Source organism: Dromiciops gliroides, chromosome 4 (genome assembly GCF_019393635.1).
Source record: "Dromiciops gliroides isolate mDroGli1 chromosome 4, mDroGli1.pri, whole genome shotgun sequence".
In the NCBI taxonomy this organism is placed as follows: domain Eukaryota; kingdom Metazoa; phylum Chordata; class Mammalia; order Microbiotheria; family Microbiotheriidae; genus Dromiciops; species Dromiciops gliroides.
The window spans coordinates 486,606,106-486,620,814 of NC_057864.1; the positions used below are offsets into that span (position 1 = coordinate 486,606,106).

Consider the following 14,709-nt stretch of genomic DNA (forward strand, 5'->3'; position numbering starts at 1 on the left):
GAATTGTTCTCTTCTCTTAGGTTCTGGCTGCTCCGGGGTCCTCCTGTTCTTGGTCCGAGTGGTCCAGGTTGGCCTTCACAAGCCCATGTGGCTCACAGCTCTGGGCTTTCTCTGGTTGTCCCCCACGTCCTTCCTCATTCTGGTCTCCCATCTTCCCTGGTTTCCCTCAAGGACAACCCAAATCCCACTTTCTACAGGAAGTCTTTCCCTTAATCGTAGCGCCTTTTGCCTGAGATCATCCCCCAATTTATCCTGTATATATCTTATCCATCCATAGTTGTTTGTGTGTTATCTCCCTTGGAGACTGAGGACTGGTTTTGGTCTTTCCTGGTATCCCCAGTGCCTAGTAGTTAATAAATGCTGGTTGACTGATTGTACTTTCCCAAAGAGATCAGAAAAAATTGTTTTGTTTTTTAAAAATATTATAGTGGGGCGGCTAGGTGGCGCAGTGGAAAAAGCACTGGCCCTGAATTCAGGAGTACCTGAGTTCAAATCTAGCCTCAGACACTTGACACTTACCAGCTGTGTGACCCTGGGCAAGTCACTTAACCCCATTGCCCTGCAAAAACAAACAAACAACAACAACAAAAATATTATAGCAAAAACTCACACTCCCCTCAGTAGCAATAGATTTCATCCAAGGATCTAAAGCCTTTGATTTCTCTCTTGTAATTTTTTAGGTTTCCTTTCCTTTTTTTAAACTTTTTATTACTATGATATTTTTGTCTTAAAACAACAGGTGAGGAAACACAGCAGGGAAAAGATGATAGAAAGTGGGTTTTCACTTTTCTGCAGCATTGGGACTATCTGCAATCTGAGCTGGAAATGAGTCCAGGAGACAAGCTTATGAGGAGAGCAAACAGGAGAGCTGAACTCCAGGAACCCAGAAGTCAACTTTAGTGGTGGGCTAGAAAAATGGCCCTGTGGGTGAAAAAATATAAAAGAACTCCAGGAGAATTTAAACTGGGGAGGAGCAGAGATGAACAAAGAAATGGGGCTGAGTGGATAAATGGAAAAGAAATTCAAACTCCTCAGAATCAGCCATCTTTGTGTTGGCTTAGCAAAGAAATGGACCAAGAGAAACATGATACATTCAAGGGTGACCAAAGAGATTCAGAAGTTTCTGAGATGACCAAGAAATATAGGAACAATGTGATCATTTAATCAAAGAAAAATCCTTGGATTTCAAAGTGTGAAGAAAACCATGTCTTGATACTGAGAAGGAACTGACAGTTATTACTGGAAATAAATGAAATCCTCTCTTAACTTCTTTGAAGAAAAGAGCATTCTAGAATTTAGATCATCCTAGTGGGGCTCATGGGGTGTTCTGGAGGACCAGAACCTCTGGTGTGAGGGCTGCTCATCCACCTCTGGTGTCCATCTGATTCACCCAATTCTCACCTGTGACTCCAAGAAGCTATAGTATGTGCAGCAGCCACACCCCAGTAAAACCATCTGGCGGATGGGCTAAAGCAGGTTGAAGGTAACCAAGCGGTCTCAAAGCCTTGGGTGAGTTAGGGGATGTTTACCCCAAGCATGTGAGGATTTCCTCTGGGGATGTGGGCAGATGAGAATAATTCCTTCCAACAGCCATGAAGCTGGTGCTGTTCAGGCTTAGAGCTTGGTCAGACATTGAAGATGCCAGAGTTATCCACTCCATTTGGGCCATTTCGAGTCATCCTATTTTTTGTCTTGCCACTGGACTTTGAGGACTCTGGAAGAGAAAGTGAGGGCGGTGACTCCGTGCACCTCTGCTTTACTTAAATCCAGTCATGAGCAAGTCAAGACATCACTGGTTATGTCATTGGTCCTCTTCAAAAATGAAGGACAAACAAGAACAACAAACGTTGTAGTTAAGGGTTAAAAGTGCAATAGTCACCAGATTGTTTGCCAAGGATGCATTTCCAAATTACATTGTGTATATTACTAGATTCATTTGCAACAACAACAGAAAGCATGTTTTGTCTAAAAATGAATGCAACTTACAATGGGCAGGATGGCATTCTGGACAGAGCACAGACCACATAGACAAAATAACTGTAATGGAGTCCTAGCTCTGACAAGTACAAGCTGTGTGACCTTGGGCAAGTCACTTGAAGCCTTCTCTCTTAATCTGTGATTGCATTAGATAGAGGGTCTTCTTCACCTTCTTTTGTATCTCCAACCCCTTTAGCAGTCTGGCAAAGCCTTTCGACCCCTTCTTGGAATTATGGTTTTAAATGCATAAAATAAACTGAAGTACTAAGTTTCATTGAAAGGTTTGTGGAGAAAAAAAGAGGTCATTTTTCCCATCCAAGTTCATGATTCTCCTGCAATCTATCCCCCTTAGTCCCAAATCTAATTTCTTTTCCAGGTCAAATATTCTGATGCTAAGTATATTCAAACTGAATTTCCTTTCAGGGGCAACAGGAGAGTCTGATTCAATAGTCACTCTGGCTGATCTGACATCAGTGCTACTGTACACAGGGGAAAATGCTCAGCAAGGTTGGGGATCAATTTTAGTCAATGATTTCAAGAAAGCACTGGGTTTATTCATCCAAGTTAACTACAGGGATTATACAATTGTCCACTGTCCAAGCTTTGTTGACCATTCCCATGCTTATATTCTCATGCACAGGCATGATTCCCACAAGCCAACAAATCAGATGGTCCTCATCTTGCCCACAGGCCAGAAGGTCATCTCCCCCCAAACCAGGGATGCAGTTCAGATATAACAGGATGTATACAAAGAGATAGAAAGTATCCTTAGAAAACCGACCTGCCTGGAATTCTTCATTTTCAGAGAAAGGTGAACAAATCACCGTTTGATCGTAATGATTTTTTAAGGCACTAATATTCATTTGAGAATCCAGCTGAAGACACTCCATGACACGCAAAATTTATTTATTTATCTATTTCCCCCAAACCCTCTTAAACTGTCATGTCCCCTATAGTTATACTGTGTGAAAGAACAAAGGCTTTGTTATATTCCCTACAGAACTATTAATATCGGGTGAGTCATTTAAGAATCGCACTCTGAAATGGCATCCTTTCACTTTCTGTTTAAGAAAAAGAGAAAAGAAACTCTTCTTACCTCTTATGACAGTATTTCCTAATATAATTCCTGTTCTGAAGTTCTGACAAAGAAAAATGAGACATTTCTCACACCGAGTAATACTTTCCTTTAGGGGGAGGGTGCTTAAATTAGACAGGACCTCGGAAGATCCCAGACTCAGGAATTTTTCTGGGAGAAAGGATAGGAAGGGGCATCGCTTGCTGATGCAAAGAACATATGGGAGCTGGGAAGGGGAAGGAGGAGTTACTCATCAATCACCTTTTTTTTCTCTCACCATTTTAAACATGAAAACCTTGGTTTTGTGCATCCTTCAAACCCAAATAACACCCACAACACACCACAATCTGCCAGAAAGCATTAAGAAGCAGGGGCATCAAGGAGGGATCATAGGGTGCAGTAGAGAGACCTCTGGCCTGAGATTCAGGACTGACCAGCAGCTGGTCATTTGACCAGCAAGTCATTCAGCCCTTCTAAGCCTCATCTTATAAAAGGAGAGAATAGGGTCAGATGAGCTCTCTGGCTCCTTCTCACTCTATAGTGCTTACGAAGTACCAGACACTGACAAAGCACTTTACAAATATTATCTCATTTGATCCCCACAACAACCCTGGGAGGTGGGTGCTATTATTTCCCCCTTTTTACAAAGGGGGAAACTAAGGCAAACAGAGGTTAAGTGACTTGCCCAGGGTCACACAGCCCCATTAGATTGTAAGTTCCCTGAAGGCAAGGGACTATGTCATTCTTTGTACCCCAGTCCTAAAACCATCTTTTGACACAGCTGTATGCAATATAGATAAATGTTTGTTAAATTGAATTGTCACTGGAATTTGGTATTTCATGTTTAGCTCTGGTGGCATTTCCAGAGAGACTAGATCAGTTCCTCTAGTGCCATTTTCTTAGAATGACTGAGTGCCCCTAATCACACAGGTAGAAAAGTTGCAATGCAAGGATTTGAACCCAGACCCTCGACTCCAAAACTGGGACTCTGTACCATACCCTGTGAGTCTCTCCAGGCCTCAGATGACTCATCTGTAAAATGGTGGGGGGGGGGGGGTGAATGATCTCCATGGTTCCTGCCAGCTGTAAATCCTATGACCTCTGAAGTGTATCCTAAGATCCTTGAGGACAAAGTCTCTGGCTTGCCTTTTAAAATTGAAATTAAATTAAAGTCTTTATTAAATTTGTATCTAACCCATAGCACAGGGCTGAGGACAAAGTATACATGTGTCTCTAAACCAGTTCTGCTAAAGGTCAGTGTTCTATTTACTTTGACTGGCTTTTTGCCAACAGATAGATAGCAGGCCACATGTGAGAGAAATTCCACTCAGACAACTTTGCTTCAAAGAGAAATCTATTTAATGGAGACCAATGAGCTCACTGATCCTCAGGGAAATTTCGAATTTAATGTAAGCAGACAAACCCACCAAAGTGACTGCCATAAACTCTGCATATGACGCTCACCAGGAACCCTAAAGGTAAAAGACGCAGTTGGTGCACTTCTAGACCCCCGACCCAATAGTCAGTCTGCCTTAACACGGGGCCATTTGGACTTTCCAGCTTCTTGGAGAGAAAGGGACAGACAGCATCTTTGCATTTATGAACTCCTTACCAGGCGCCAGGCCATGAGCTAAGTACTGGGGAGACAAAGAAAGGGTCCCTGTGTTTTGTTCTAAAGGGGAGACAGCACGCAGATCATCATGTATATACAAGGAAAATACTGTGAAAATGGAAGGAAACCTCAGGAAAAGCACAGGCTTGTTGGGGAACCAGGAAAGACGTCCTACAGAAGGTGGGGTTGCCAGAAGGCAGAGATGAGGAGGAAGCCGAAGGAAGGAGGTGAAGGGGGGACAGCGACAAAAATCTGTTTAAAAAGAGATTCCAGCCCTGAATCTAACTACCTGTGACTGGGAGCAAGTTATGTAATCTCGCTGAGCCTCGGTTTCCCCATTCTGTAAAGCATGGATGAAGATAAGAGCCGCAGAGGTGTCGCAAGTCTCAAAGGACGGAGGAAAAGCACGCCCAGTGCAAGTGTCAGCTCTTGGCTTGAGAATGAAGAAGAGGCGGGGGGCGGGGCGGGGGGGGGGAACGAAGCAGAGGCATTAACCTTGTCCTGTTTGGCTCCAAGGGGCATATTTGTCTTTGCCTTCCGGGTGCCCAACTCGCAGCCAGCACTGCTGTAGGGTCCTGCTAACTGCTTGTGGTGCTGAATGCAGTTGAATTGGACTGAACTGAAATGGGCTGAATTGCACTAAACTGAGCTGAATTAAGTTGAATGGAACTGAATTGCACAAGAAGCAACGGGTGAACGTGGAGCAGAGACAGATTGAGGCTAGCAGTCAGGAAAACTTCCATTAGGGCCGTCATCAAAGGGAATGGGCTGTCCTGGGGGGTGGTGAGTTCCCCATCACAGAGGGGATTCAAGCCAAGACCGGGGCAAGCAGCAGAATGAACGCGGGTCCCAGGACAGGGCGGGACGAAAGGGCGGGAGTCGAAGCTCTGTCTCGGGTTGCAGCCGAGCGCACGCTTGCCTGAGACGCTTCCGAGAAAGCATAGCCGCGAAGGGAGCCCCGCCCCCGGCACGCCCCCGGATCCGCCCCAGCCCCGCCTCCGCCCGGCTTCGACCTCCCGAAGGGCGCCCGAAGACGACGCTCCTCCCCCCCTGCGTGACGTGCGCACGTCGGCGTCGCGGGCGGGGAAGGCGGGACTTCCTGACCCGCGCTCGCTCCGCTTCCGGCGCGGACCGGAAGCCGCCGTTGTGCACCCAGCGAGCGGCTGCCGGAGGTGAGAGAGACGCCCTGAGGCGCGGCCCGGCCCGGCCGACCCGGACCCGGAGCCGGCGCCGTCCCCGATGCTCGGCGCCGGGGCGGGCGCGGCGGACGTCGGCCGGAAGCAGGCGGCTGGGGGCGGCGAGGGCCCGGGCCGGTGACGGCGGCGATGTCGACGGGCCTCCGGGGCGCCGGGCTCCCGAGCTGGAAGCGCCACATCGCGGAGGAGCTGCGGCGGCGGGACCGGCTCCAGAGGCAGGCCTTCGAGGAGATCATCGCGCAGTGTGAGCCGCCCTCCCGACCCCGGCTCCCGGGCTTGCACACGTGCTTCAGTGTCGGGGTCTCCGGGGAGGACGGGAAGCAGGGCCTGCCCTCGAGGCGCTTACGGGGAGGGGGGCCGGCCGGCGATCGATGCTGTCCCGAGGGGCCGGCGGGGAGACTGGGGGCCGGGTGGGCCGGGTCCGCGTGGGCATGGGTGTGGGGTGTGAAGGAGCCAGAGGCTGAGCTAATACAAAGAACCGGCGTGGAGGGACCCCAAGCCGCTGACCCCGTGGGGACGCGTTAGGGATGGGGGTCGGGGTCTAGGGTAAAGATGGGTGTGGTGACCACACCCTGACCACGGGTGCCCATGGGGCAGAGAGAGGCCCGGACAGACTGCCCCCCCCAGCATTTAGGGGAGAAATCGGGGGGGAGGGGCGCCCCAGCCCCGGCTTCCCTCTAAGGAGGACCAGGGCCCCACGGAGCTGAAGGAGCCGCGGCCTCGCCGTCAGACATTATCGCTCTACGCGTGGGGCAAGGCTGGGCATCACCCGCACCTCCAGCTGGGGGGGGGGGGGCGCTTCCTAGTGAGACCTACCGGTTCTCGGGGGTTGATCCCGCTCCCAGGGGAAAGCCCCTTGTCTGGGTGCAGAGTCGGGGTGAGCCTGGGCCTTGTCCCGGTGCCATCAGGGCAGTGTCCAGGCCTGGCCTTGGGTCCCGGGGCGGGGCGGGGGGGGGGTGCTGATAAGAGGTGACTCGTCATGGTCCCCACCTTCCTACCGTCTCCTCTTGGTCATAAACGCCACTTGACACTCTGCTGTCCCCAAGCTGGCGGTTCCATCTCTCTCCCTCCCTCCTTCTCTCTCTCTCTCTCTCTCTCTCTCTCTCTCTCTCTCTCTGCCATTTCCAAAAGTTCCTTCGGAAAACAGCTCCGTGATTCATTCCCATGTTTCCAGTGCTTGATGCGCTTCCTTTTTTAGGTGATGTTGAGTTGAGCGACCTTCCTAACGGAGTGGACAGACCAATGGCCTGGGAGTCAGGGGAGCTCCCAAAGTTCTGGCCTCCCTCTGATGCCATCAAGGCACTTGGTGGCTCACAGAAGGCTCTGTTTCCCATATTTATAATAATACTTGTACTAGTGGAGAAGAAATACCAGTGCCAGACTCTACATTTTCTGCCTGTTTACCCCAAACCGTTTTATTTAGCATCAACCAAAACCGAGCGTTTCTTGCCCAGAAAGGGAGCTTTCCAAACCAGCAGAGCCCCTCATGCCCTTGGCCACATCCCTACCATGAGACAATCTGAGGTCACATTTATAGGAATCTTGAAAAAGGAAGAGTTCACAGTATGTTAAAATGCAGTTTGGGGTTAACTTTCTACTCCATCCAAGAGAATAATTGCTACTTAATGCTCTCCTTGGGCTACTCTTTTCCTTCTTTGAACACTCCCTATCACCTTTGAAAGGGGCACCTTTCAGTTCCTCCTGAATGGAGGGAGAACCAACTGCCCCCTGTGCATCCTGGGCTAGGAGATGAGCTCCTAGGTGTCAAATGATGCTCTCCCCCATCACCCCTGGGCTGGGACCCACCCAAGGAGCAGCCCCAGGGACAAGGGATTCTCCAGGTGCCCTTCCAGGAAAGCGGCTGCCAAACCCACTCTCCTCTGTGCCATCTTGACGCTTACCCACTGTTGCAGCGAGCATGATAGGAGGTGATAGAGAATATTGGAGTCCACCTCCCCTACTCCCATCCTGGAGAATGGAGAGAGCTTGACTTCTAGCCCAGGACAGCAGTAACTGTCAGAAATACCAGATGGGAACGTGGAACTGGCAGCCATTAACCTCAAGAGGAGTATGGCTATAGGCTCACTAGACAGCCATCTAGTTTGTTAGTGATGCTGAGAGCAGGGCTCCTGGCTACCTCAACTCATTCTTGACCCAAATACCTGATGCAGTTCTATGCCCATTCCACCGCCCTGGTGGGTATGGGGAGCTCAGGATGTGGAAATTCGCTACCAGTGCAGATTGGCAGTTTGTCTCAGAGGCTGCCAAGAGCACTGGCTGATTAAGAGACTTGGCCCAGGGTCACACAGCCATTTTGTGTCTGAGGACTTGAACCCAGACCTTAGTGACTCCAAGGTTAGGCCAAGGCTAAAGTGATTGCAAGGCTTCTCTGCTGAGTAGATGTTTAAAATGGTGCCAGTAGGGGCAGCTAGGTGGCGCAGTGGATAGAGCACCGGCCCTGGAGTCAGGAGTACCTGAGTTCAAATCTGGCCTCAGACACTTAACACTTACTAGCTGTGTGACCCTGGGCAAGTCACTTAACCCCAGTTGCCTCACTTGAAAACAACAACAACAAAATAAAATGGTGCCAGTAATAGTTGCTGCTGGTTGCAGCTTATCTTTATTCTTTTCCATATCTCTTGCACCTCCACACTCTTTCAAATATTTGTAGTATGCCTTTAAAGGTCAGTATTGTGTTTAGGAATGTTATTAATAACCACATAGGATTAAAATTTAACTTGTATATAAAGGTCAAGAAAATCCACTCTAGATTCTTTTCATACTAGGACCAAGTTAGAAAAATTGTCATGAACTTACTTTAAGGCATTATTAAACAATGACTGACTTTCTTACACCTTGATATCAGCATTTATTGAGTACTTCCTGCATATATGACTATTGTTCAACCCCTCAGAGTGCTACCAACAATATAGGTAGTTTTTTGGTGTGTTTTTTTAGTGAGACAATTGAGGTTAAGTGACTTGCCCAGGGTCACACAGCCAGTAAGTGATAAGTGTCTGAGGCTGGATTTGAACTCAGGTCCTCCTGACTCCAGGACCGGTGCTCTATCCACTGCGCCACCTAGCTGCCCCAGCATAGGTAGTTTTTCATTTGAAATCCATTTCCTTTTTCAGGTTGCCGAGCAGCTTGTCCCATGTACAACACTTAAGTCTTGAGAGAGCTGATTACTCATTAGGGTAGGAGTGATTAGCTCCTGGCCAGGGGACTCCCCTACAACTCTTACCGGCCCCAGAAGGCACAGTTGAACCCTCCAGATCCCATTGTATTGTGCCCTGGTGAAGAGGTCCAACAGGGCCCAGATGCCCACTTGTCAGAGAAATGTTTGTTCAGGTCCCTACGGCAGCCCCACTGAATGTCAATAGGCTTGGGTTTGGGGCCTGACTCTGCTGTGTGACCTTGGCCAGCATCACTTCACATCCAGGGTCTTCATTTCTTAATCCTAGTGTGATGTGTGGCCTCTTTGAGCTCTGTGATTCTGTGCTCAATTTCTGTTTCTTCCTGAGCCGGCCTGGCTCTCTGCCCCTCAGAGATGACCTTTTATGGAGCCATATGGCTTATCACTGGGAGCTGAGAGTGTGGCTGGCATGCTGCTGCCGTGCTGATCCTGGGCATTCTCTTCCCTGGAAGACCAGACATAAGCTTAGAAAGAGGCATTCCCCCTTGCCCCACCCTCCCCAGGGCAGACCTCAACTTGACCCAATTCCTCGTGGTCTTTCTGGGACAGATGAGTGTCTCTCCATTCTCCCCTACTGAGCAGAAGAAAATAAGAGGGAGACAAGAGCTCTACTGCTAGCTGACCCTCTCTGCCTTCTCCATCATCATCGAAGGCTTCTTTAGAAAGGCTGGCCCATCTACAAAAGTTCTAAAAATTCATGTCCATTGGAAGATCTACAGTCATATCATGGATGCAGAATGCTCTGACCTGCTGGCTTTTAAAAATGTTTCTGTTCAGCACTCCTAAAGTATATGGCCACCATCATTTGTCATAAGGCCATAGTGGGACCCCCTCGGTCAGGGTGCACATCACTGCTTTGATGATAATAGTTAATCAACTTGGTAGGATCATGTGGGATGCTTGGCCCACAGGATTATGGCTAAAGCACCAGAGAGAAGTAAACATGTAACAAGAAGCCATAACACCCTGGAGGTGAGACACCTAGTCAGTGTAATGAGCCACAAGCAGGTTAAGCCCTAGCTTCAAGAAAGGCTGGTTTTTAACCTTCTTGAGAGTTGGAACAGTAATTTTGTGACAGCTGATGGCACAGTGGATACAGTGCTGAGCCTACAGTCAAGAAGACCTGAATTTGAATCTCGCCTCAGACACTTAACTAGCTGTGTGACCCTGGGGAAGTCATTTAACTTCCGTCAGTTTCTTTGCTGCAAAGTGGTCACAATAATAGCCACCAATTCCCAGGGTGGTTGTAAGGATCAAATGAGATAATATATGTGCCTGGCACTTAGTAGGTGCTTAATAAATCCCTGTTCAAGGATACTATCAGAAAAACCTGGAAAGACCTACATGAACTGAAGCAGAGTAAAATGTACTGTATACAAAATAACAGCAGTAGTGTAAGATGATCTGCTGGGAAGCATGTGGTTATTTTCAGCAAGGCAGTGATCCAATATAACCCTGATGGACTTAGGAAAATTGCAGTCCATCTACAGAGAAAGAACTGATAGTATCTGAAAACAGATAGAAACAATTAAAAAAAAAATTTTTGGTTTTTGTCAATTCCTTAATCTGAAGTTTTGGTTTTTGACCGTTTTCTCTCACAGCCTAGCTAATGTAGGAATGTTTTCCATGACTACTCATGTATAACTTAATTTTGAATTGCTTGAGTTCTTGTGGGTGGGGGGTGGGAAGGGAGGGAGGAAGAGAAGTTGGAACACAAAGTTTTAAAAAATTGATGTCAGAATTTGTTTTTACATTTATTTTGGAAAATAAAATTCTATTTAAGTCAAAAAAATAAAATAAATGCCTGTTCACACACACAGTGCCATGTATGACGTTAGAGCTAGAGGTTGTTTTGTATTTTTTGAATTAAGATTAAGAGTTTTCTATCATTCCCATCGGGCAACTGGCAAAAGCTTGTGACTAGCAAAATCAGAGGTGAGAAGCTCTTCAGGGAAATGGGATGGAAAGAGCTGAAGTTCTTGCTTAGCAGAGCAGGAGCACTGGCTCTGGAGTCACAGGACCTAATTGTAAATGCCACCTCTTCCTCTTACTTCCCTTGAAAGCTGAGTCAGGCCCTCGATTTGCTCACCTGTAAGATAAGGGAGTTAAACTGGATGGTCTCTTCAGTCCCTTTCAGCTCCAAAACTATGGCCCTAGGAACTGTATCCTTTGTGTTACTGTCTGACAACCAGAAAAGGTTAGTAACCGGCCAGCCAGCTGTCAGGTGGCAGCAGCATTAGGGTTTAAGAGCAAGCGCCATACTCGGACCAGGACAACCTGTGTTCCAGAGCTGGCTCTACCCAGCAGCTGGGTGACCCAAGGCAAATCTCAGACTCTCCCTGGGCCTTGATTTCCTCGGCCATAAAGGATCTTAAGTGGGAAGCTCTCGGGTTTCCTGGTTTCCGTTGAGGCAATTGATCTGTAACTTTGATAGAAAACTATCCTGCGCAGCTTGAAGCCTGCAGGCTTCGAATGAAAGCCATTCATATTCTTCCTACTTAAGGATTCATTAAGAAAGCCCTAATGCCACTCTCACCTTATTAAAATGCAACCACACATTTCAGTTGGCTACCTATATTGGGGTTTAAAGTAGAGCATGAAGCATAGTTTATGTGTGCGATACTGAGGATGCATCCCCGGTCATTTAGTTCTGGCTGCATGCCTTTGGGTTTGCTCCTCACGCTTGGATTTCTTGTTCTGACAGATAATAAGTTGCTGGAGAAGTCAGATCTTCAGTCGGTGTTGGCTGACAAGCTACAAACAGAAAAATATGACTTGCAAAGCAGGCACGAGATCAGGTATTCTGGCAATAATTAGGTCTCTCCTTTGGGAAACTGGTTCCTTTTTCCACCAGTCCAGAGATTCATTTTTATTCTAGTTTGGATCATTTTGCTAATCAGAATGTTGCTGTTCTGTTATTCAAATTAGATCCCAGAGGTGATTTGATTTAATTCTTTTCCCTCTTGTCTTCCCCATATGCCCTTCCCTTGGCTGATTTTTGGGATCTTAGTCCAGGACACGATGGCATGTGGAATGATGCTCAGCTACAAGAAATGGCCCAGCTGAGGATTAAACATCAAGAAGAATTAACTGAATTACATAAAAAACGTGGGGAGGTGAGACCATCTGTCTGGCTCATTTGTATCATCAAGGTGGAAATGTGATGGGAAGCCACCCAATAATTTTTCAAGTGTGATTTGTCTAACAGCTTCTGAATAAATGTCTTTACCCCCCAGTTAGCTCAGTCGGTAATCGACCTGAATAACCAGATGCAGCAGAAGGACCGGGAGATGCAGATGAATGAAGCAAAGTAAGTGGAAATACTACTTTCCCAGAGATTGGTGGTTGGGACCTACCTGTTGTTTATTCCCTCTTGTTTGCCTTGGTGTACTTCCAGAATTGCTGAATGTTTGCAGAAAATCAGTGAGCTGGAAACTGAGTGCCAAGAACTTCGAAATAAACTTCAGGATCTCGAAAGAGCCAACCAGACACTAAAGGATGAATATGATGCCCTGCAGATCACCTTTACTGCCTTAGAAGAGAAACTGAGGAAGACCACTGAGGACAACCAAGAGCTGGTCACTCGCTGGATGGCCGAGAAAGCCCAGGAGGCCAATCGTCTCAACGCAGAAAATGAGAAGGACTCCCGGTGAGATGTCGTAACATTGGAGGGCTTTTCATTCTTAACTAGGAGGAGTACAAAGGAAGACTTCACCTGGTGCTCAGCCTCTGGAAGGCACCAGGAAATTCACTTTCCTTGTTTGATTTGCCTGTTGTATCTTCACACCACCAGAAACTAACAGTTTTTTAAAGCCATATGACATTTTATTATTTTGAAGTATGTGGTTTGTTTGTTTTTAAGTCAGCTTTCTGGAACATCTCCAGTTAGTGACCTCACCAAAGCATTTGTTACCAGGTTGATTGGGTACATTCTAGAAAACTAATGGATTTTCCAGTTAGACATTCTGAATTTTACAAATACAGTAGATTCTTAGTAATGCCTGACAAGACCATGCCTTTGATTCTCTACCCCTACAACCATATGTTCTACAGAATCTCAGAATAGGAAAGCACCTCAGAGCCCAGTTAGTCCAACCTGTACATGAATGAGAATCCCCTTTCTAAGATCCCAAACACATTGTCAGCCTCCTCAAAACCACCAGTGCTAAAAAAAAGCCCAAGATGCTTTGAGTCTTCCAATTATTTGCACGTTCTGATGACATTGAGCCCAAATCCGCCTTTCTGTAAGTTATATCTGGTGTCTCTGGATCTCTCTCCCTTGTGATGACTCAGATACTTGAGGGTCTCTCTCTGCCTCAGCCTTCTGTGCCCCAGGCCCAGAGAAATGTCCACAGGGCCTTCAACTCCTCCTTGCATAGCTACCTTCCTTACCATCCTCTTGAGTGTAGCCAGTTTGTCAATGTTCGTTATTAAGTGTCACAGAACTAGAGTTGGGAAAGAACCTTAGTGCTAATGTAAGACTGTGTTAAGCGATATAGTCTGACCAGGACCAAATATAGTAAGACTGTATCTTCCGCCTTTTTGTCATTACCTCTGCTAAGGCAGCCTGGCTGTGTCTGCGTCTGCATGCATGCCTGTGCGTGTCTACCCTCTTTCTCATGCAGATTTTGGGTTCATCACACCTCCCCTATTGAGGGACATACTGTTCAATTTGGCTCCATGTTCTAGGCTCTTGGGTTTTGTGTCACCTGTAGATTTGATGGTAGAAAGGGGATTAGGTGCCTTCATCCAAATTTTTGATAAAGATGTTGAACAGTACAGGGCCAAGGATGGATCCCTTGGACACTCCTCCAAGTTAGCCCAGTCCATTAATGAGTAACCTTTGGCTTCAGTAGCTCTGTCAGTCTCCAGGATGCTTCACTGTGTTGCCATCTAGCCAGCATCTCTCCATCTTGTCCCTGTTGGGACCAAGAAAGGCTTCCTCAGGTGCTTGGCTGCAGTCCACTTAGGCCACATGTGCCTGTGGCCTTCTGCTGACCTCAGAACCTGGAGTCAGAACTCAGTCCTGGACCCCTTTCTAAATGCCCCCAAACCATCCTTACAATAAGATGGCCTAGAATTTCTCCAGGAATAAAAGTTGCCAGGATTACTAAAGACTTGATCAGTTGCCTTTCTCCAATTCTGCAGGACTTCCTTTTCTCCACCCATAGTCTTTCACAGATGACATACTGGGGCTTAGTAGTCACATTTGCCGGTTCTTTCACTATCCTTTGTCTTCCTTGTGCTTAGCACACTGCCTGGAGCAGGGTAGGACCTTAGCCTGGGCTGGCACTTTGTCTGACCTGAATTCCTTGATGGCAGCTAGGTGGTTTGTTACAGTCTCCTAACTCAACTGAAGCTTCAGCTCTCGTCTAACCATTTTTGTTCATTCTTCCCTATGCAAAAATGTTTTTCATCAGAGAACACAAGCATAGGAAGAGTTGAGTAGTTCTGCCTTCACTTCAACAGACTTTGTGCTAGACACTGGGGATACAGACAAAAATGAAACTGGCGTCATGGAACGTGTTCTATGCTTGCTCTGTTGGAAAGGGAACTAAGAATGAATGACTGCTCCTACAGGACCAGGTTGGCTGCGAGGGAGAGCATGCAAGGAGGAATGATAAACATGCAGCTCTATCAGAGAGGTGGCTAG

General features: G+C 47.3%; 1 protein-coding gene across 4 annotated transcripts in view; it reads left to right on the forward strand.

Moving 5' to 3' along the window:
* The first annotated feature begins 5,804 nt into the window (after positions 1–5,804).
* Positions 5,805–14,709, forward strand: part of ATG16L1 (autophagy related 16 like 1) — a 32,720-nt gene continuing 23,815 nt past the window's right edge. For 2 of the 4 annotated variants that reach the window (XM_044002054.1, XM_044002055.1), the window contains exons 1-5: positions 5,805–6,104; positions 11,761–11,854; positions 12,067–12,172; positions 12,293–12,366; positions 12,454–12,705. In XM_044002054.1, the coding sequence (XP_043857989.1) occupies positions 5,990–6,104; positions 11,761–11,854; positions 12,067–12,172; positions 12,293–12,366; positions 12,454–12,705 (641 nt within the window). In that variant the 5' untranslated portion in view covers positions 5,805–5,989. The remainder of the gene's footprint in view (positions 6,105–11,760; positions 11,855–12,066; positions 12,173–12,292; positions 12,367–12,453; positions 12,706–14,709) is intronic. The other 2 variants (XM_044002056.1, XM_044002057.1) reach the window with 1 other exon arrangement.